This window comes from Bombus huntii, chromosome 3 (genome assembly GCF_024542735.1).
Source record: "Bombus huntii isolate Logan2020A chromosome 3, iyBomHunt1.1, whole genome shotgun sequence".
Taxonomy (NCBI): Eukaryota; Metazoa; Arthropoda; class Insecta; order Hymenoptera; family Apidae; genus Bombus; species Bombus huntii.
In genome coordinates this window covers 17,736,317-17,757,627 of record NC_066240.1, presented here as the reverse complement: position 1 = coordinate 17,757,627, position 21,311 = coordinate 17,736,317, and the positions used below count along the sequence as shown (strand labels likewise).

General features: G+C 42.2%; 2 protein-coding genes and 1 long non-coding RNA gene across 5 annotated transcripts in view; 2 read left to right on the top strand and 1 right to left on the bottom strand.

Moving 5' to 3' along the window:
* Nucleotides 1–8: 8 nt before the first annotated feature.
* Nucleotides 9–1,795, top strand: LOC126863896 (replication factor C subunit 5). 2 transcript variants are annotated; one of them, XM_050614601.1, is made up of 8 exons: nt 9–174; nt 257–321; nt 399–526; nt 604–766; nt 833–992; nt 1,055–1,266; nt 1,335–1,412; nt 1,480–1,795. In XM_050614601.1, exons 1-8 carry the CDS (start codon nt 137–139, stop codon nt 1,623–1,625), a joined length of 990 nt encoding a protein of 329 aa, XP_050470558.1. In that variant the 5' UTR covers nt 9–136; the 3' UTR covers nt 1,626–1,795. The 2 variants fall into 2 exon arrangements, with proteins under 2 accessions (XP_050470558.1, XP_050470559.1); XM_050614602.1 differs by having other exon boundaries at nt 1,461–1,480.
* A 7,761-nt stretch (nt 1,796–9,556) lies between these two features.
* LOC126863916 (uncharacterized) lies at nt 9,557–10,321 on the bottom strand. The gene is made up of 2 exons (XR_007689000.1): nt 10,175–10,321; nt 9,557–9,838 (listed from the first exon to the last, which is right to left on the bottom strand). It is a non-coding gene; the product is annotated as an uncharacterized LOC126863916 (long non-coding RNA).
* The window catches only part of LOC126863845 (uncharacterized), a 46,785-nt gene continuing 35,342 nt past the window's right edge, over nt 9,869–21,311 (top strand). The window contains exons 1-2 of one of the 2 annotated variants that reach the window (XM_050614475.1): nt 9,869–10,190; nt 10,689–10,938. The gene's annotated coding sequence lies outside the window, so the exon portion shown is untranslated. Of the gene's footprint in view, nt 10,939–21,311 lie in introns of both variants that reach the window. The other variant, XM_050614473.1, reaches the window with a different exon arrangement.

Genomic DNA, 21,311 nt, shown 5'->3' with positions numbered 1-21,311 from the left:
GTGCTATTCAAATAAAGAAATGGCGCATTTTCGTTACTCGCAACCGGCATTGATCAAATGAGCGCCAAAACCTATGTAGATTCTAACCTTTTAGGTAACTTTTCAAAGTTTCTCATACAAGTTCGAATTATAAACTATGACAGAGAAACCTACTCAAACCACCAATTTACCATGGTAAAGTTTATGTCATCTACAGTGGAGTTTCAAAAATAATCGAATAAGTATAAACAATAACATTGTTATTTTGTTCTTTTAGGGTGGAAAAGTATCGACCGAAAAAATTAGATGATTTGATATCTCACGAGGAAATTATCAAAACTAGTTAGTATATGTGTGAATTTAATGATGTTGCAAAAATGTATGATTATCGTTTATTAAATTATTATTTTTTATTACAGTAAATAAATTCATTGATGAAAATCAGCTTCCTCATCTCCTTTTTTATGGGCCTCCTGGTACAGGGAAAACAAGTACAATACTTGCTTGTGCACGTAAATTATATACACCAGCCCAATTTAATTCAATGGTTTGACTCTTTGTTATATATCATCTTTATTTTGTACAACTTACTATGGTTTATATACAACATTCTTTTCCATACAGGTATTAGAAATGAATGCTTCAGATGATAGAGGTATTGGTATAGTTAGAGGACAGATCCTTAGCTTTGCAAGTACAGGCACAATGTACAGATCTGGTTTTAAATTAATCATCCTTGATGAAGCTGATGCTATGACAAAGGATGCCCAGAATGCTCTTAGGAGAAGTAAGTTGTAACATGAATTACTTGCTTTAAGTATGAAAGACACATTCTATGCAAAAATTGTTTCAGTAATAGAGAAGTACACAGACAATGTAAGGTTTTGTATTATATGTAATTATCTCAGTCAAATTATCCCTGCCCTTCAGTCTCGGTGCACTAAATTTAGGTTTGGCCCATTGTCTACAGACCAAATTTTACCAAGGCTAGATACCATTATTAAAGAAGAGAAGTAGGTATATAAATTATGATAAAATATTGTATCTATTACTAACACTTTTATATATGCTTCAGTTTAAATGTTTCGGAGGATGGAAAACAAGCATTGATAACATTGAGTGGAGGAGATATGAGGAAAGTTTTGAATGTCCTCCAAAGTACTTCGCTTGCTTTCAGTGCAGTAACAGAAGAAAATGTTTATTCTTGTGTAGGACATCCTCTTCCAATTGATATAAAAAACATCATCAATTGGTTGTTGAATGAATCATATGAATTATGTTATTGTAGTATCCTTTTTATATAATTAACTGCAGTTATTCATTTTTAAATTACGATTGCCTTAACACATGTTTAGAAATACAAGACATAAAACTAAAGAAAGGACTGGCATTGCAGGATATATTAACAGAACTGCATCTGTTTGTAAATAAAAGTATGTCTCTTAGTTATCAATTTCATAAAAAATAAGCGAAGATATTAGTTTAATCATTTCGTTTTAGTTGAATTTCCAGATTCCATACTTATCGATTTAGTAATTAAACTAGCCGAAATAGAGAAAAGAGTATCTATTGGTTGTAGTGAAGCGGTACAATTAAATGCTCTCGTTTCAGCATTTCAAAGAGCTCGCGATATCGAGATTTCTTAGTGCGTACAACATTTGAGGATCGAATTCTATGAATTGAGGTAATATCGAATTTGAAGCACTATATCTTCGTATAAAGAATTTTAGAATAATACTTAATTTGGTAAGAATGTATTATTTACGATTGTTACTATGTATAATAAAGAAAAAATTGAGATTTTTAGAAAACCATACACATGAAGCAATGGATTCTCCCACGCGCTCCTATCCACCTTGTTTTTAATTCTATAATAAATTAAATTCTTTCGTGAACGGTATCAATGCAGTAAATTTCTGAAAATATGTTGTCAAGGACTACATCACAAATCAATCAAATCATCTAAGCGAGTTGCATATAGTGCTTGTTAATTTTTATTTGGTCCTATCCATATATCCTCGATAATTCATGTGTATGGAACAGTTATAGGAACCTTATCCCCGAAATGATAAGTTTTGCCGGAGTAGTAACCGACAGATGTATTTAGATGTATCTGGTGCAATCACTGTGTGACGATAGCATTTGATCGTACAAGTGAAACAGTGGTCCGACAGTGGTCCGACAAATGTCGCTCAATCAGCACGCGATCATTCAAGTACCATGTCGACAAAAACATATCTAGAGACTAAACATGCAATGCTACACTATTTTCTGCACTGTGAATACTTTCCAGGATGTTATACTTTGGTGATTGATTTGTTTTTTAAACTATGTAATTTAAAAATCTTTGAATTACATTATGCATAGTACACAAATTGTACAATTTTATATATTTAGAACGGAAATGTTCCTTTCAGATTCCTACTTCAGATTTCATATTTCCTTTCAGAATCATGTTTAGAGAAAATGGTTTTCTTATGTTTTATTTCACGTGCAGTAAATCTTTTTCGAAAAATAACTGAAGTTATGTTTCAATTCGCCCATGAATTATAATCCTCGATTATTCTGATATTTGTTTTGGCAATGATTCATATAAAATATTTTTCGTTTAACACGTGTGCCATTATCGATGCCACGGTAACGGTATGTGTTATCCAGTTTTAATTATGCTTCCACGCTCGAAATATTTTGTAACTTTTACCGAAACACGACACTTGCTGGCTTGTTCAATTTCTGTTCATGTTCCGTAATTTCGAAGGGAATTTCCACTTGAACGAGTGGAACTCGGCCGTGAGTGTTTCGTCAACTATAATTGCGTCCTTCGCCTAATTAGTTGGCATTAATAATAATGTATATCAGAGAAGCTCGATGAAATTAGACGATACGAAGGAATATTAATCATTTGATTACCACTAATGAATATGTATCGAAAAACTAGTGCGGTTTTGCGCTAGCGCTCAATTTACATCGCTGGCACGTGTTAATACGTTGTACATTATTGTTACAGCCGTGAATGGAGAAGCTGCTTGCATATATCATAGTCCTGAAAGTGAGGCGAAACTGCTGAAATCGTCCCAGTCTATATCTATGCCTAAGTAGAATAACCTGACACAGGACCGGCACGCTATTATCTTCCTCTCCTTTTCTCTCGTTCTTTGGAATCCTCGCAATTCATTAGCGAATACAGGTCCCCAAACAATTCCTTATGTTATAACCTTATTTCATCAATTTTTAGTTAACTTATTAAAATAAAGTGAAATTGAATTTGATTGTTTATTTTTTAGGGAAAATAGAAGAAATGTGAATATCGTAGAATTATATGTTCTGATTAGATAGGTATTACATCGGAATTGCGATTTAATCACAAATAATCGTAGTAAAAGTATAAATTTTAATTCAGAGTTTTACGGATAGTATTAATATAGGCACTACTACTGCCGTGGATGGTTTGCGTTATAAGTTCTTATATCACACATAAACTGCGCTGCGCCGACCTTGTTATACATATATTCCCTTTACATAAAGGAGGATCATGCAACCGAGGATTTTATTCTTCGACTTCGGTTAAGAAGTAATGTAATAATTTTTCTTTCTTTACTTTCTTTTTCCAATTATCATATGCACTGTACAAGTTTTCTTCGTTTTCTTTTTACATTTGTGAAACTTTCCCAAATTAGCATACAACACGCACCTCTTCTTTTCCATTTGTGTTCGCTCGAGTAAAAAAAGGATTCTATTGCTCGTAATTTGTATTCCACGCCTTTTCTCATGCAAACTATTCAAATATTTCAACGGACTGACCAGTGGAGCGCAGATTTATCGGCGGAAAAACGAGCAGACTATAAAGTGTAATGCGTGTACGATGGTACGTAGTGAATTTTCGAGAATTGACTAGCTAACTATTTCATATTGATCACAGTCGTTTTGTACTTCGCACGAGATCGAATCGTTTTACAAAAGCGAAATCGATCAGACAGTGAACCCTGGAATTAATAATTAAATAATATTCATACTCGATATCAAACGAAACTTTCAGCTTAATAAGAACTTCGCAGGGTGAGTACGCGAGCACCCTTACCAGCACGTCGATTCTCCGAGTTATTTCAGCTTGAAAACTTGGCGCAGACGTGCCCTTAACTTTCTGCTTCGAAATAACTAATTCAATTAGTATATCAGCGCTGCTATACCCTTCCCTTCTATGTTTGACTACATCTTTGCATGGTGTATCTAATCTTCGCGCTAACGTTAACTCTCGCATTGCTAATCACCTGATAAAGCTTCGTTGGGAAATCAACTGTTCTCGTCATTTTGATTTTAACGTTTATGGTAAGATAATTGAAGTATTTGATTTGTATAGCCATTTAGACATTTAAGTAAATGCAAAGTAACATGTTTTGAATAAATATAAAGAAATTTGATTACCCATTTTTTTTAAGTCATGTAAAAAAAGTTATATCAGAATTTTGTGTTACTAGAATTTTTCAAGAAGACTTCCAAAGCGTCGTCCATGTTCGATACAGAAGATAGAATGAATACAAACGAATGGAGCATTCTTTACCTTCATCGATATTACACGGCGATGCGTATTTTCAACTAGAGCCATGGAAAAAGAAAGGCTAACAGCAGAACTATCTGGCTCTGCGTCTCTTAGGGATTTTAACGAGATTCGGTGTGGTGAATATGCATTTCGTTCTGATATCCCACGTTACGATCTATAGTCCATTACTAAACTCTATATAATGCTATAACTAAGTCTCCGCCTAACTTCAGAGATTTCGACTTTCCAAAGACTTTCGATATAAATACAAGTATCTGGACACTCGCAGAAAGAAGTCTACTCTCCGTCGGGTTGTATCAATGTCGATACAAGAACAGAAAAAGTATAAAATAAGCCGAGAAAAAAGAAAAATAAGAGAAACATGAAAGAAGAGAAAGAAGAAAGAAGCACGAAGCCACTTCGATCGGCCATAAATCCAAGCAATTCTTTCCGCGACCACGTTTCAATCTCTAACCATCACTAACCATCTCTAACCATGGAGATACAGGCAATCGAGCATGAGTCTCCCCTTGCATATATTCCATGATATTCGAGCGTTTCTACGCGTTCTTGATCGTCCGTGATCTCTGTTCTCTCCTTGTTAAATGATATATGTATAGTTTCTGAGATTGAGTAGAGAGTGCTAGTCACTCAAAAAACTCGCTCTGCGCAATGTCGATGATATTTTTCTTCGTTTTGAACCCAGTAAAGCGCAATAAACGTTCCCTTCGGATGAATACTAACGTTGCACGATTTTGACGTAGTGTTCGCTGTTTGCTCACAGCATCGATCCGTTGGCAGCGAAGAGAGTAAATCTTTTTGCGCTGCTTTTTAAATATAGAACGGAAGAAACGAACTTACCAGAGCGTCGATTGCGATAAAACTGGTGTCTGAATATTGGTATTGCAGGTGAAATTAAAGACTGGGATTATATCTCATCTTTAACAAACGAAACTGTTCTTCGGAGGTAGAAGGACTGATAATATAGTTCGCGTAAAGTTTATTGGCTATTCAAAGACGTTGAAGAGAACGTTTATCGTTGTTTACTGTCGTTCGACGTTTAAGTATATTAAGTATCGACATTTGAAAAAGACTGTTACGACTGTGCGCTTTATACATACACGTTGTTTTGTAAACCTTTTGGGCAAGTTTTAAAGTTTCCATTACGTTATCTTTGCATCGTAATGCGCTTTTTAAAACCTTCATCTTCGACAATCTCATAGCGTATAAAGAGATTTATAAGCAAATGATAGCAATCTTTCGTAAGAGAAAGCGAATTATGACGACGAGATATAGCGTCCCGTGCGTGGAAGGATTCTTAAATTCGTCCAAGAACCTCGACAGAGGTCCCAAAGCTCTGCCTACTCTAGTAGCATGATTGTAACGCTCATTAAGATTCAGGGTTGAGCTGAAAATAGCGTCGAGATCGCTCGCGGTGGCAAGGATGGAGTTCTTCAACGTCAACATTAAGTTTGTCTCGCAACGAACCACGTCGCAACTCGAAGTAAAAAAAGAAAAAAGAAGGAAAAGGTAAAAAGAAATCGGCCACTTCGTTTTCTCACGCGCTTCGGTAATTTAGTCGGTGTTTAAAATGGCGTGTTTCACGCGAATATTTCTTGCCCGATTCCCGCCGGCTTATCGATTCGTTTTCTGCTTTGGGGGCGGCTCGACAGGATCCCATGATGCTTAGAAATTGAAGCATAGTGGAAAAAGTCGTGATGTATGTCGATAGCCCACCAAAAATTCCTTTCTCCGCTCTCTGCTATTAAGCATCGTTCAAAGTATTTTTGCCAGATACATTGAGCTTCTCCTTTTTTTATCCGTCTCGTTGCATCACGATCGATGGTCCATTTGAGAAGAAAGAAATCTTAGCCGCGTGTTTTCGAAGTTGGCGCGTGCTGAAATAACTCGTTCTCAGGTATACGAAACTAGAAGAAAACTCTGATCTCTGTCTAATTATCACAGCACGGACCTTCACGCGTATCTTCTGCTTCGTATGTCAACGATCGACTCGTTCACGGAATACGATTGACTAGAAAATTGTTTGCTCCGTTTCCGGATCCTTTTGCTAGAGTTTCGTGTTCGAGTGAACATAGAGAAAGAAGAAACTGCAAAGCTTTTAAGCGATGAGAATCAAGAGAGTTTGTACAAGGGTGAAGGTAACTGAACTTTTGCGAAGGAAGCCTGACACCGCGGCTTTAATCATAAAGAGGTAATGAGTGATTCTTTATCCTCTTTAATTCGTTGTTTTGTTACATAACAATGAATCGACTTCCTTCGTAGAAAAGTTTGGTGTTAACTTTGGCTAACAAATAAAGTACATCTTAGAATGATAATTCTAGCTAAAAAAAAAAAAAAAAAAAAAAATAGAATGAATCGAGCGAGACTTCATATTTGACACAGAAAAAACTTGGTTTAGGATACATATATATTGGAAAATACTGTTACGAGAGCAACGTGCTAAACTAAATCCTTGAGAACTATAAAATCTTTATTGACCGTTTATTTCTGTGTATCACGTACTTTCGTCCTTTACGTTTCTACTCTGTCTCTACCAAGTGTTTCATTTTTCGTGGCCACGATTTCAACTACACGAATATTTGGTGAAAATTTGCTTAAAAATTTCGCTACAGAATCTGGAGGTACGTACATACGCGTAAAGGATCGGGTCTGAACATAAATTTGCAAAGACTGTTAAACTAAAATGTTCGGCGCAGACAACGCAACCGAGAGATCAGCCTTCTCCAGATCACGTGGGAATGAAGGTAGAGAGAAAGAATGATTACCAGCCTTGCGGTGAAGTAAGAAAAAGTGGATTTCGTAGGGGAAGAAGTGGAGCATGTCAATCATGTCTTGGAAGTTGAGTATCTCTGTGTTGAAAAATGGTGTCTTAGGCCTTCGACTATTTTTCCAGTGCGCTTGTTTCTTCGAGGTAAAAGATAAAAATGTTATAAAATAATTTACGTTGTTTGTACATGAACTGGAATATTCTGAGGGAGATCGAATCAGATCATTTAATTACGAATCATTCATTTTTGTTTGTTTAAATCATAGATGTTGCAGTTCAGTGAGAGAAATATGTAATAAGTAATAGATGTTGGTTAAGAAAACGCAGGCGTTTCGTTCAGACTCATTGAGTGAGTACGGCATGCTGAAATAGGTATACGGTGGTGCGGCTCGATGCTGATCGCGGAGCTTGACCTGGAGAGGGGGAGCGTAAGGAGAGGGTAGAATTGGTGTTTGGAGGGGGCTGGCGTTGTCGTTAGTGCCGTAAGTCGACACTCAAGAGCCTAGGACCACTTCAAGTGACGGAAGATAGTCGGGGCAAACCATTTTCGAATGTAACTTAACATTTTTCTATAATACATATTCTTAACTACTTACCCTTCTCAACTTACCTATAAAACATCTTTCATTTTAAGGTGTACATTAAAAACGAAAGATAATATCGTCAGATTCTAAATTACGAGCAAGAAGAATTGGATATTATTCTATAACATAACTGAATTTCGTTATTTACGAACGTTCGCCCGAAGCGATAAAACAACGCAAGATCTCATGCAAGGACTACCTTCTCATCCTGTCGCGAGATTTACATTCTGAAGCATCGACGCGCAATTAAGATACAGTCTAGACTTCGTACAACTGCACGCTCGGCGGATACTTTAAATGGAGGTTTCTAAAAACACAAGCAAGCTTCGAGTGATAGCCTCGTCGTCTGAAATTTAGTATCATTATGTGGTCTCTTCGAGGCGGGATAATCTCGTGGCATTGTCGCGAGCGAAATGACAGCCTGGCTTCGTGTTAACTACACTCGTTCGCGCGATAAATTATGGAACGGCTGCAACAGAGACGGATATCTTTCGCGTACACGTAAATATAGGCTTGTTAGAGCTTTCTGTGTTTGTCTTGTTAACTATTTCGCATGCACGAGCTTTTTTGAAATAGCCACCTTTGAAGAGTATTCTATCGATCGTTTTTTTTTTTTTTTTTGTAGTACCACCTCTGAAATCATTAATAACGTCTGTTAGATCGTAGATCGTTTATAAATCATTACTTGTTAAACATTATTTTAAGAATTTGTATTATTCTCCAGGTACTAGAGTTTGATAACGCAAATTGTGATTCCTGCCGTTCCTCCCCAGTGGATCAGACCATTTCTGATAACGACTTATTTGTACAAGTAACATTTCGTTGCAGCAATTACTTAGCATCACAGGTGGAGAAGGGAGGGAGGAGTGTAGAGGTAGAGGGAAGCCCAGCTTTGTGGCTTGTTGTCTAACTAATTCAAGAGAAGCGAACTGCCGCGACTCGCAATCGATAATTCCCGCTCGAATCGTTTAACAATGCTTTATCAATATCATTCTGATATCGATAATTGTTATCCCTCCAAACGGCTGATTATTCTTCTTAATTAATTGTCTGGAAGAAAATCGTGTCTCTTTGCTTCCATGTCCACTGAATTTATGCGTGAAATATTCGCCAAGCTCGAATATCGATGGTGTTGCGGTTTTCTTTTAATTATCTTCGCCAACGTTCGCCTCGAATGGCCTAAAATTCTCGGCTCGACTGGAAATGGTCCATTTACGCGCACGTATTTGATTGCAGGCTATTCGAGAGGGGAAGCGTTCAGCCGACGAGAAACAAGAAATAACGGGGAGCACAGAAGTGGCGAGGAAGAAAAGTAGGACGGGCAACGTCTTCACCTCGAGCAGCCTCGGCCGTTCCTTCTTTTTTCCAGACTGTAATAGCCGGTTTTCGAGTGCTCGAAATAAAATTTTACTAATACACCCCGGTATGACACGGGCCTATCGCCGCGCCGCTAGCTTGTCGTTAATCGTCCATTCGCCTCCGCCCCTCGACGCTCCGTCGTTCATAAATCGTACTAATTCATCGCTGAAGTTGCTCTCCATGTACGTATCTCAAATTTTCATCTCTAATTCCAATCTCATAACTCCTATAAAACGTTTTTCAAAAAATTTTTTTAAACATTCTTGATACATTGATCTTCTATCATCCCTTTTATCAATGTAAATGGAATTGATTCGCTAGTAGCAATATATTGCTATAATTTTCAAATAATCCACAGTTACTAGCGCATGTAATTTACAAATAATTAAACAAGACAATTCTTATAACAGGCAGTAACAGAAATCCTTGAATTTACATTTCGACGTGGTCCGGAGGACAGTCGACACATCACTGGCCGAGGGGGTTGACTGGTCTGGTGGGGATAGAGCAGCTGGGGTGGCTGGAGCTCGAATGCGAGCCCGCGGTACCTATACGCCGGGTTCTGGGTTTGGCCGGGTCGCGCGGCGGGTCCTGCGCAACCAAAGAGACATACTCAGACAAAGAGAGAGTGAGACGACGAGTGTAACGGAGACAGAGAGAAAAAGAGAGTGGAGGTAGAGTGGCAAAAGCGAGGCAAGCAAAAGCGAGCTAGCTGGCGACCAAGCAACCAGATAGCCAGGCAAGCCTTTAGGTAGGCGAAGCAGACTGGCAGGCAGGCAGGCAGGCAGGCAGACAGACAGACAGGCAGGCAGGCAGGCAGGCAGGCAGGCAGGCAGGCAGGCAAGAGCAAGAGCAAGAGCAAGAGCACAACCACCGGGCTTCAGAGCCACCCCCAGTCGTCGCCCGCCACCCAAATCGTTCCCCCACCTTGGACTATCGCTTGGTACACCCCTCTTCGCCGTTGCTTCTTCGCACTACTCCTACTCTTTCTCCGGTGCTTTCAGCCGCCTCGTTCGTTCGGTCGTTCGTCCACCGTTTCGTTCCTCTTCTCGGTGTCCTCGTCGTCGTTTGTCGCGTTTAGAGTGAACCAGTATCTGTACACCTTTGTTTTGTCATTTTTACCGACGAGGATCGCGTGTGTCACTGGCTGCTTCGTGTGCAGAAGGATATCGTATGTTCGACAGCGTGACTGATCTCGGCAGGTTGTATCCTCCGGCGACGCACTGACCTGCCCTTTCATCGCGGTCTCGCCACCCTTCCACCCTCTGTTTTCTCGCGTCTCGACGCAGCGGCGGACAAGACTGATTCGTGGGAAGCGGAGGGGGTTTGTTCGGAACGCGACACCCTGGCCTGTTTGCTCTCGACATTTTCGACGATTCATCGGTTGATCAACCTTGAAACGGAAACCGAAAGAATATTCTGTATATTTTCGTGCGTCCAGGACTAAGATTCTTGGGATATTTGGTGGAAAGTGAGGAAGAATCTCTGCGTGGGCAAGTGACGGCGAGATGAGGAGGTGCGACGCCGCAATAGAAGGGAAGACGCGGCTGTGAGGCCCGGATAGCGTGCACGTTGTGTCGAAGGACGTTCACACGCGCGACTCCATCGGTTGCCAAGCCGATCCTCCTCGCACCAGGCGACGAGAACTTCGTACCTAAGCCGGTCGTTCAACGTGGCCGATCCTTGGACATGTAAGTACACGTAACATTGCCATTTCGTTTAAGGTACATTCTCGAAGGAACTTTGGTCGAATCCGCGAGAAAATATCCGTACGTTTCTTCGAAGACATTGGCACGAAGTGGTTGGATCTTGCTACGCTCCCCCTGTTTTCTTGCGTCTATCGCAGAAGCCTCGGTAGTCCCGGGGGATCGGTCGAGTCGAAAGGCGGGCGAAAATCGGCGAAAAGAGGCGGCGATAGGAGACGATCGATTTGTTTGGCGGAGAGCGTGTGATACTGACAGAACTCGAACACGCGAGTAAACACTCGAACCTCGGCTACAGGAGAGCGAAAGAGAGATAGCTATATTGGAAAGGGGTCGGATCGGAGGGCTTTGGAGAAGGAATTTCGACGTAATCGGCCGACTTCCCTCGAGGTTGAGCGAATAAATAGAATAAATCTGCTCGAAGGAGCGGAGCAGACGGTGAAACGAGACCGTTCAAAGCACGGGAAAGATTGCGCAACTGCGAACTAAAAAGGGAGAGAGAAATAAGGGAAAGAAATAAAAAAAAAAAGTATCGGACCAAGATCGTCGAGGCTTGATCAAGTTGTCCGTCCGCCATCGTGATTATCTTTGGTCAAATGGATTTATCTGTAAATCCTGTGATGGTTGGCTCGGCTTTCAGACAGACATAGGCAGCTTTGCTTTTGACACAAAATAGAAACGAACGAAACGCATGAAAATCGGAAAAATAGGCATCCGTTGTGTATCGAAGCCCGTTAACTTGTACACGCGTGAAATGTAGTACGTCTGCGACGAATTAAACGTGCCGTGAAATGATATTCGAAATTGAAAATACTGGGTGTACTCGGTGGCAACGAAGCTTGCAGTAGCGAACTACCAGAAGTTGAATCGTTACTCGGCTTTCGTGGTTTCTTGCGTGACTTTTCATATTCGTTGTAATTGTTTGCCAGCAAGTGATCGTAGTTGATGGTAGTTAGTGTGATCTATAAAAGAGGAAATTGCATATTTTCAATGTATCCTTCCGTGTCGTTGCAAGACTAACAAACAAAAGTAGTTAACTAGAATTACGTAGCAACGAACAGTAACCGAGTACGCTGCGATCTACCGTAATATCTTCCAATTAACGTCCATTTATAGCAAACCATTGAACTATAAAGAATCTCTTCTACTGGTATAATTTCCCACGGACGGTATTCTTCGATTCATGGCCATAATCGTTAATGGTGCCACTAAACACGAAGTACATTTTTCATTCACACGCAATTTACTTTCTCTGATTAGATTACATCTTACTCTCGCGTGGAAATCTCACCATCGGAGATCGACGTTTAAAGCTCGAGGGATTTCGAGCAGAGGATACGTTCGCCAGATGATTGTAAAATTCGCGAAAGAACCGGGTTTTGTCGTCGTTTTGTCTGAGCAGAGAGGAAACAGAGACGGGCTACGTAGTTTGTTACGGTTAAGCGACCAGCGAGCACGGTTATCTGCAAATGGATTAACGTCGCTTGCGAGGTATATACACGCGCGCGAGATTTCCAATGTGCTTTTAACGGGCCGTTTCTTGGCCCTGTCAATCTCTTCCTCGCTTGCCATGCACGCATTGTCTTCGCCAATTATTCTACACGCTGTGGACCTACGTCTCATCGATGTACGACATCCTCCACCATTCGATCTGAAATGAAATAATTCGTTTAAAGCCATAGCCAAGAATATTTATCGAATAATCTTATTATTACTCGTCGTAGAACATTTTCACGGACTTGTCTCTCTACGAAACGGTTAAACGTCCAACGTGTGCTTCAGTTTTCCGATACGTATATATTTAGTTGCAATCAAAGAAACTGTATTTTACTAGACGCTGGTTCAAGCGTTCGATTGATGGGCAAAGGATCTACGAACCGGCTGGCTCGTAAATAGGGTCAAGATAGTATTTCATTCCCCTCCTACAGCTACTATCGTTTTTAGCCGCGTTTCCGATAACTATCCAACCTCTTGAACTCCGGCAGGGATATGTTCGAATCGATTCCATCGGCAGCTGGCTTTCGTCTCGCCCCGAGGCATTTAGAGATCGAGTATCCGGAATTAAATTCGACAAATGCGAGCGATCATTAGAGGCCAGTCGTCGAGAAAGTGTCGCGCGGCACGGCTAGGCTGTCCGTTCGGTTGACTTGGAAACTAGCCTAATCCTGTTCAGATTCACCTGTTTCTGGTGTCTGTCGACAGTTTGCAAGCATTTTTCAGTTCGTGTACGAGTTTCCAAGATGGATTCCGCGTTCCGTGACAGCGTGTTTCCACGTCGATTCAACAGCCATAAATCTTTACGATATCCTCGCGCTTCTCGCTCTTCCACCTCCTGAAGATCCATCCTTCGAGTTCGTTTGAAGAAACGTTAACTCGTGGACGCTAGGCTCGTTTACCTTCGCCAATTAAATCGCTATACCGGTAAGACTAATTACATTCCTTTCGAGACCAACACGCCACTGAAAGTCTATTTAACGAACCAGAAATCGAAAATGTTCTCTAATCGGTACCAATTTCTTTTTTTAGCTGAAACGGTCGTGTAATACGTACACATCTTTTACCTGTAATATTGCGACTTCTACAACGATCGTACGAAATCGAGATGCAAGCTTTTGTTTATAACACACGTCCGACGTAACGTGCTTTGAACAATCGACAACCACGAGGTTTCCCCTGTTCGCGAATCTCAATCCCAAGCAGTAGTCAGACGTCAGTGGTCACCAGTGTCGCAAATTACTTTGGGAATCAACGAATTCTTGTCAAACTCTATCGAAATAACGTACAAGGATCGTCAACGAGCATCGACACGTTCATCGGGTACAGAGATGGATTTTGGGTGCAAAGTGGGGTATTTCTTCAATTCGTCGGTCTTACTGTGCCTTTGTGTCGTAAAATTGTTTGATATTCCGGGAATTTGCAAAGGCGATCGGCATGGCAGAAGAATTGACAGGAAAAAGATGGATCGGCCGACAGCAGAACGATCGCTCGGACAGGATTCGGTGTCGGTCGATTTTCCCATTTCCTTTGCGCAGCGTATGCGACTCGTTGCACGGTTTATACCTGGACCAGGTAATTGAGCGATTCGATGTTGTACGACTGGTCGGTCAAAGTTGCATTATCGATACGAAAGCCTTGAAAGCGTCGTCTCCGCCGAATCTTATCTCACGAAGTGGACGTCTCGACGGTTCTCTCTTATCCGTCTAATCTTTGCCAGAGTTATTACGTCTCTGCGAAACTTCCTTCTCGTCCTTTCTTTTCCCTTCTTTTCTTCCGTTATCGTTACCGTTCGAAGATTTCCTTGAGAAATGGTTTCCTTTCACGGATGTCGAACTTTAACATTCCATCAGGAATTCGGTAGTCACATGGCCGGCTTCAACAGAGACGAGAATTTATGTTCTTCCTTTTAAGTAGCAGAGAATAGTCTATGAAATTCAATTATACCAATGGCGAAATTCTAAGTATAATTTATAGAAAGCTAGCCAACTTTAAATTACCGTAGGCGGTGGCTGGAAAAGCGATTGAACGTTCTAATAGATCCCCTGTTTCGTATTACGATCTTGTTAGCTGCTTGATTTTTTTTAATGCCTTCTCCAAGGTGGCTTCAAGATATCCACTGAACTCGTTGTCAGGTGTCGACGTTACCAGCGAAACTACAGATTCAATTTCTTTTGGCCACGCAGGGGACAAAAGTGGCATCCCGGTGAACATTTTCCAAGCTTCTACCAACTTCTTTACGAGACCCTGGTCAACTCTTCCGGCAGGAAACCGCATCATCGCGGCAACTCGTTGCGCTCGCGTTCATTGTGCATGAAGATCCGGCACACCGATTCTGCGACCATGCTAGCGAAATGCTTAGCTTCAGAGCTATTTCACCAGGCAGCTGTCTCATCGCCAATGATAATTATTCCTTTTCTTTGGAACACCTATTCCGTTAAATGCCTATGAACCAAAAGAATTGCGAGTTTCAAAGTACCAATATGCTTTCTTCCAGGAATACGCTGATAACTTTTTTATCTCGCCGGAAAGGAAAAGCAGAAACATTACGGTTAAATTCTTCGGATCTTACGAAAGTTTGAAATTGTACGCGGGTCATGTACAGCGGCTCGCAAGCATATTTCTATCCAATATTTTCTATCTAATATTTATGTATACACCGTGTTAAAAGTACATTGAAATCTCATTAGCTCTGAATCCGAGGATGTACTATCGTCAAATCGTACTATCGTAATCACGATTGGTAGTTGCGTCTCGTTGCGGAGCTAACGAAATTTCAGAAAGTTTCCTATAACGCGCGTAATAATGTATCGATAGAAATTTTCCACGATAAGCGTTCGAGCAGGCTTTCGTCGACGATTAATCGGCTTGGTGTTCGGTGGAGGCAGAAAACGAGTAAGGTAGAGGAGGAGTCTGAAGCAGAAGCCCGATCGCATTTTCATTGGCCGTGAACCGGGTCGGGACTCGCGATGAAACGATTCGCAAAGACGGTGCAGGGGAATTCCGCGTCGTGAACCTACGACTAATGAAATCGTTATAGTTCACCGCGCTTTGAAACGCGGATCGCGGAGAATTACAGCGTGCCTCGCTTTAATAAGAGCACCGGCGACCAGCCAGCGGTACGTGGTCCCGTTTCCGGTGAAAAAAGGATATCGAGCAGTTCGTTCCCCCTCGCGAGCCACGAATAGCGCCGCTTTGTTCGATCTGGCCGCGGGATCGAGTTACCCTGTATTTTCTTGCAGCTCTCCCTCGATGGAACGAGCCTGTACTTTAATGGAATTCCTCGGTTTCCAGCCTTCAAGGAGGAACTTCGAGGGTGCTTCCGCACGTAATTAGAGTTTGAGTCGTTGATTAGATGATTGATTGTCTCCTAGTTGCAGCGACGGGAAGATTTTGACGATTGGCTCTTTGTTTTCCTGTTATCTATAGTCTACAGATCCCAGTGCGTAGAGCAGAGTCTCGTATTAGAAGACGGAGAGATAGGATTATCGCGGTGACTTGAAATTCACAGGCAGGCACAGCGTAGTAATAATAATTTTACGCGTATTTGTACGTTTCTAGAGGCTCGATCAAATCGATAGACGTTTGTTTATAGTAGTACATTTATTTAAGTAGACATTTATCTCGTTCCAACGACGACTACATTTTTGAATAATCCTGTACGTTATCTGGGTTTTTGCAATCTTAAGTTTCCTACACGTACGAACTACCTACCGTATCGTGTCAGGAAACGACAAATATCCGACAAATAGAAGTAAATTATAATTTACTTTGTCTGCCGTGTGTAACACACAGGCTGCCAAAGTCGAGGTCTGAAGCTATCAAAATCGTGTAAACTGTCAGCGATAACAGCGACCGTATATATTCTATATATTCCGTGTATAATCTGGCGTGAAGTCTCCAGGCCATTTCCAGACGAAGCGAGCTCACTCGGACGGTCGAGGACTGTAAAGGATCGACGGATCCGCGGGCAACTTACTGCAGCGTTTACTAGCTTCTACGGAAAATATATCGGCGAAGCTCCACCGGGGTCAGTTAAAGCCGCGGCTTTAATGGCCGCGGTGAACGCGCAACAAGGGGATACACGTGTACACGTGTTGGCGCTGGTAATTCTGAATCGAGTTAAAACATTGCGCGCTCTCGTATCTTTTAGCGACGATTGCCGCAGCTGTTGGCGGGTCTCCGTGCCCCGTTGCACCGGACAGATAGCGCCTGCTGTCTCGTAAACCGTCGCAACGACGCCGACGTGTTATCGTCGTGTACTCTGATCGTCGAATAATATAAAATAAACGTGACGGCGAGTTAATCCCACGTCGAGTTCCTTTGGTCGACGCTCGTTTCATACAACGGACAGTTTTACCGGTGTTCAGACGCTCGACCCGGTTGGCAAAAACTTTTAATTGAAAAGCGCCAACCCGATGCTCGCTAATCGATTATAAGGCGCGCAAACTACCAACGAAATCATTTCGTAATTAAGCCTAGGTCGCTCTGATTGTTCCGTAATCGTTTCCTGCCGCGGACTAGCCGAGATCCTTTCGCCTGGATATTCTTGGTTCTTGTTAGAATTCCAGCATGTTTTCATCGATGATGTATGATATTTGGGTGAGCGGTTATCGTCGATCGGCTGTGCCGTCACAACCATTTTATCGCTAGCGTTTTTGCCAATTGAAAGATAGAATTCAATCGGCGTCCACTTAATTGTCAATCACTGATCAGCCAGGATTGTCAGGCCGAGAGATGTTTCGGAATTACGGAGCTCGACTTATACAGTGACAATATTCCATTTACTAATACGAAACACTGTTTCCGTATTCTAAGCTGCAGCCCGTAGATTCCTCCGGGATATTAACTTCCAAGGGATATAATTTTGTTTCATTTTTTTCACACACTTTACTTTACTTTGTTTCTTTTCCTCTTAGCTGTCTGCTTGATTTATGTTCTTCTTTCCTCTCTCTCTCTCTTTCTTCTTCTGCTTTTTTTCTACTGGTGACCTTCAGACTCGCTATACCAGCACAGAAGCAACCGCTAATCCTACTCGCTTGTTAATCCCGCGCTAATTTAATTTCTTCCGTATTATAACTACCAAAAAGTTCTTCCCTGTTCGATTTATAAATAAAATTAAATTAACCGACGTGACAACAACGAATAACGCAAAGATAATCGTAAACTTTGACGATTTGGATTTCCGTTACTTTCGTATTATTCTGCATAGATACACGTACGAACTATTCGACGAACTATCTTCTCTCCTCAAATGGACTCGTCGTGTAAAAGGAAGAAGATCCATTGCTCTCGAAATTCTTGAAAAACATCTTCATCGTTCAGCGAGACGTCAATAGCTTTTCGTTCAGATATTTCAATCGCTTTGGTGAGGTCGCGCCGTTAATTCCACGTCGAGAACACGGTGCCAAAGAGCGACTACGTACACGTGTCCGTTCGCAAATCCCGAAGCTTGGCCGCGTGGCGTGGAAGCTTCTGTTTCGACACATCTCGAGGTAGCTGGAAGCCAGCTAGTATACAACGGATTCTCATAGTTGCGTGACGGTCTATTACGGCGTGTATAATCGACCGATAGACCGGGCGGATTCCCAGAGCTGACACTCGATTCGTATCCGGCCATTTCGGCCGGATATGCGATTCAGACGTTCCGACAGTTTCCGATGTTCTCCGCACGAATTATTACTCTGACCCGCGCTGATCCGCTATGCCTTCCGACCGGAGAATCGTCGCATCGGAGCCCATCGCTCGCTAAGCTCAAGACGACGGCTGTCGTCATGGCATTTCAGCTGTATCATAATTTCTATATAAACGTTTGGCGTTAGATGGACGGCGATGATATTTGAGCGATCGAGGCATTTGCTGTCCTGAAGGTTCAACCAGTTTGGCTTAGGTTCAAGGTTATCGGAAGGTTTTTAGGGTCGTTGTAAATTTAACGAATTACATGGATAGTTGGATATTTGTTCGATCATCTGGCTGTAATTTTCACGTTACTTATGAACGCTAGATCGACCAACCGAACCAATCAAAATGATCCGTATCAAATCTTCTGCATTTGCAATTACTAAAGAAACTATAGGTGTTTTTATTCTTATCTAGACGGGAATACGATTAAAGGTACTTTATTTTCATTTTACTAGTTTAATCGTAATCAGCCACCCACGAGATATTTAGCTACGTATCGCAGATTGCTTCTAGCTATAATCCTCATCGCGGAAGATATAGCGCATCGGTTAATCGAACCGAAGATCTCGAAGAGGCACCGCGCGACGGAGATGATAACGCGAGCCCTCGCACGATATCGCGCTCAGAATGTAAAAGCGTTTGTGTAAGCTGCGAAAATAAGACGGTTGATTACCAGGTCTGGGTTGGAGGTGGCTCGTTTAACGCGGAGAAGAGGAAAAATTCGTGCGACGCGAGTGTGACGGCGCAATAGCAAGCGGTGGGAAGAGGAAGAAAGAAAGAGTGGCAGGTTACCTTCGTTGCAGGCAGAGTTCGTTAAACTAATATTCATACATCTTGGAAAAAGTGGGTCAGTCGCCTGGCTGCGTGTATCAACCTATATAACGTCGCTCGTTTATTACGTTTCGTGCGTTTCGTAAGTTTTATTAAGAGCCGCGACGTGAAAATTCCGTGACGTTATCGCCGGGTCTGCACAGCATCGCTCCCCTACCTTTGCCAACCAGAGAAAGCTAGTCTCTTCGTTTTTCCATTTTCTTCTCTACGTCCACGCGTTCTTCGCGGATCGTTGTTATGCTAACGAAGTTCATCCCGAAAGGGCAGAAAAACGTTAATTCCCTATCTTACGTCATAACAAGGGGGTCCATCTAATCTCTCTCGTCTTCGCGTCGATGTTGCTGCAAGATAAACAGACGTAGCAAAGAGAAACGAGATTGCGATCCGAGTCTTTTGTGAAGATTCGGGGATCATTAGCGCGCTGAAAGAAACTTGTTCGGGCTGGATGCGGGATTTGATCGAGGATTTGTTTCTGTCGTTTTTCTTTTGCGTTTCCTCGTCGAAAGTACGTCAGCCATGCAGCAGAAATTCATGTTGGCTTTACGATTAAGAGCGTCGTTGGATCGGTACATTTGCAACCGTGTTGAAGAGAAGATAATTGAAACTACATCCTACCAATCGAGATTATCTAAAATCCTGATCTTCCGTCAGATCGCTTCGAGTATCGCCTCTTCGGATATATACCTCGGCAACGTTCTTCTTTCTCATTTCGTTAAAGGATTTTCGCTCGAAGCTACAAGCTCTTCCGTCTAATAGCAACGATTCCGATCTAACCCTATCTCCATAACGATATCAATGAAAAAATATTACTCGTAAGATTCTCTTTTTTCAGCTCTTACCGCAGATTGAGTACCGGGCGAATAGCGTTCGAGATTAGCTGGAAGAGACACGAGGACGTCGTTTGCCTTTCTTTGTCGAGCGATTTACTTTCGGTTCTACGAGCTCTATCTAACCGGTGGGAGAGAAGGGGCTCGAACAGGTTGGGTCTCGGTCGACGAGAACTCGATAAGACATCGTACGCCACTCTGGCGATTCTAATACCAGTTTGACACTTGGAGATCGATGAGAATGGAAAGTATCGTACATCAGGCCGAGCCCGATAGAGAAAATTATTCAGCCGATGCGCGTTACGTGTGGCCCGGTCATAAATCACGGCTACCGGAGGCGGAGGAGGCGGTCGGCCCACCGATACTAATCCGTGGAGAAAGACAGAGCTCCCGATTACAGTTTCATATTGAATTTTTCATCGCTACGTGGACAGCCTCTTTCATTGTAATTAGATGTTCGAGCTAGTTCGGTGAATAACGACGCTACGAGTCGCGCGCAACCTGCCTCCTCTTTCACAAATCCTCGTCTCTTTCCTCGCTCCGCCTCTTCGTCTTCGTCTTCCTCTTTTCATAGGCTACCTTTTTATTTCTTTTTGCCTGCGATATGCCGAGACACAAAGTCAGCTCACGTTCCGCGAGGTGCGCGAACAGAACAGGTAACTCTCGAAGGAACTCCGGCAAAGTATCCTCTATTAAATTACAGACGGTCAGGCGTAAATCTTCGTAGAGGCGAGCAAGCGAGCGAGCGAGCTAGTAGACTTCTCGCTCGCGTGATAGAAACTTTCTGTTCTTTTCTCTTCTCCCCTTCCTCTTCTTTTTTCTTCGCCGTTTTTTTGTCTCTCTTTTTTTTTGTGTTTCTCTTCCCTCAAGTTTTCGAGGCAGCTTTGTATAATGGACACGGGGGCGGGTGCATCGTCGCGACGCGGAGAATCGCGTTCCCTCCGTGTCACGACGTCCGGATGTTCTTAAAGGACTAGAAAGTTTCCGAAGCGGGATCGCTTATTAATTCTGATCCCCCCAGACTCTTGTATTCCTTGTTATAACCGCTTCTCTCAATGGATCTGCGTCGGTGAAAGTCGATTAAAATTACATTCCGTGAAAGTCGATTAAAATTACGTCTATTTGGAAACAATTTGCCCCGTTTCTTTCTTACACCACTAGCCACAATTGCAAGAATTTAAGCGCAAATATTTTCCCATTGCCTTCGTCTCTTACGTACGTACGTAGTTCGATGGTAATAGTACGCGCAAACCTATAAAATACTTTAGGAAAGACTCTCTAGAGGAAAATTATCAAGAGAGAGAGAGAGAGAGAGAGAGAGAGAACTGCTCATCCAAAGCAGCCTTGCCGCTGGCAAAACGAGGAGGAAGGGAAGGAAGAGGTAGAAGGAAAAGCCCGAAGAAGTTGCCGAACTGGAGGATACGTCGCGATCAAAGCGAAAGGTAGCCGGCTTTGTAGCCAGGATACGCGAATAGGGACAAAGGAGCTATCGCGGCTACGGGAATTACGTATACAGAGCGTCTGGGC

What these genes read in the sequence shown, in the direction of transcription:
- LOC126863896 (XM_050614601.1), top strand. Translation starts at nt 137, where the DNA reads ATGACAGAGAAACCTACTCAAACCACCAATTTACCATG. An exon ending in CGAGGAAATTATCAAAACTA is followed by an intron (nt 322 to 398) that starts GTTAGTATATGT and finishes TTTTTATTACAG; the next exon opens with TAAATAAATTCATTGATGAA. An exon ending in CAGCCCAATTTAATTCAATG is followed by an intron (nt 527 to 603) that starts GTTTGACTCTTT and finishes TTTTCCATACAG; the next exon opens with GTATTAGAAATGAATGCTTC.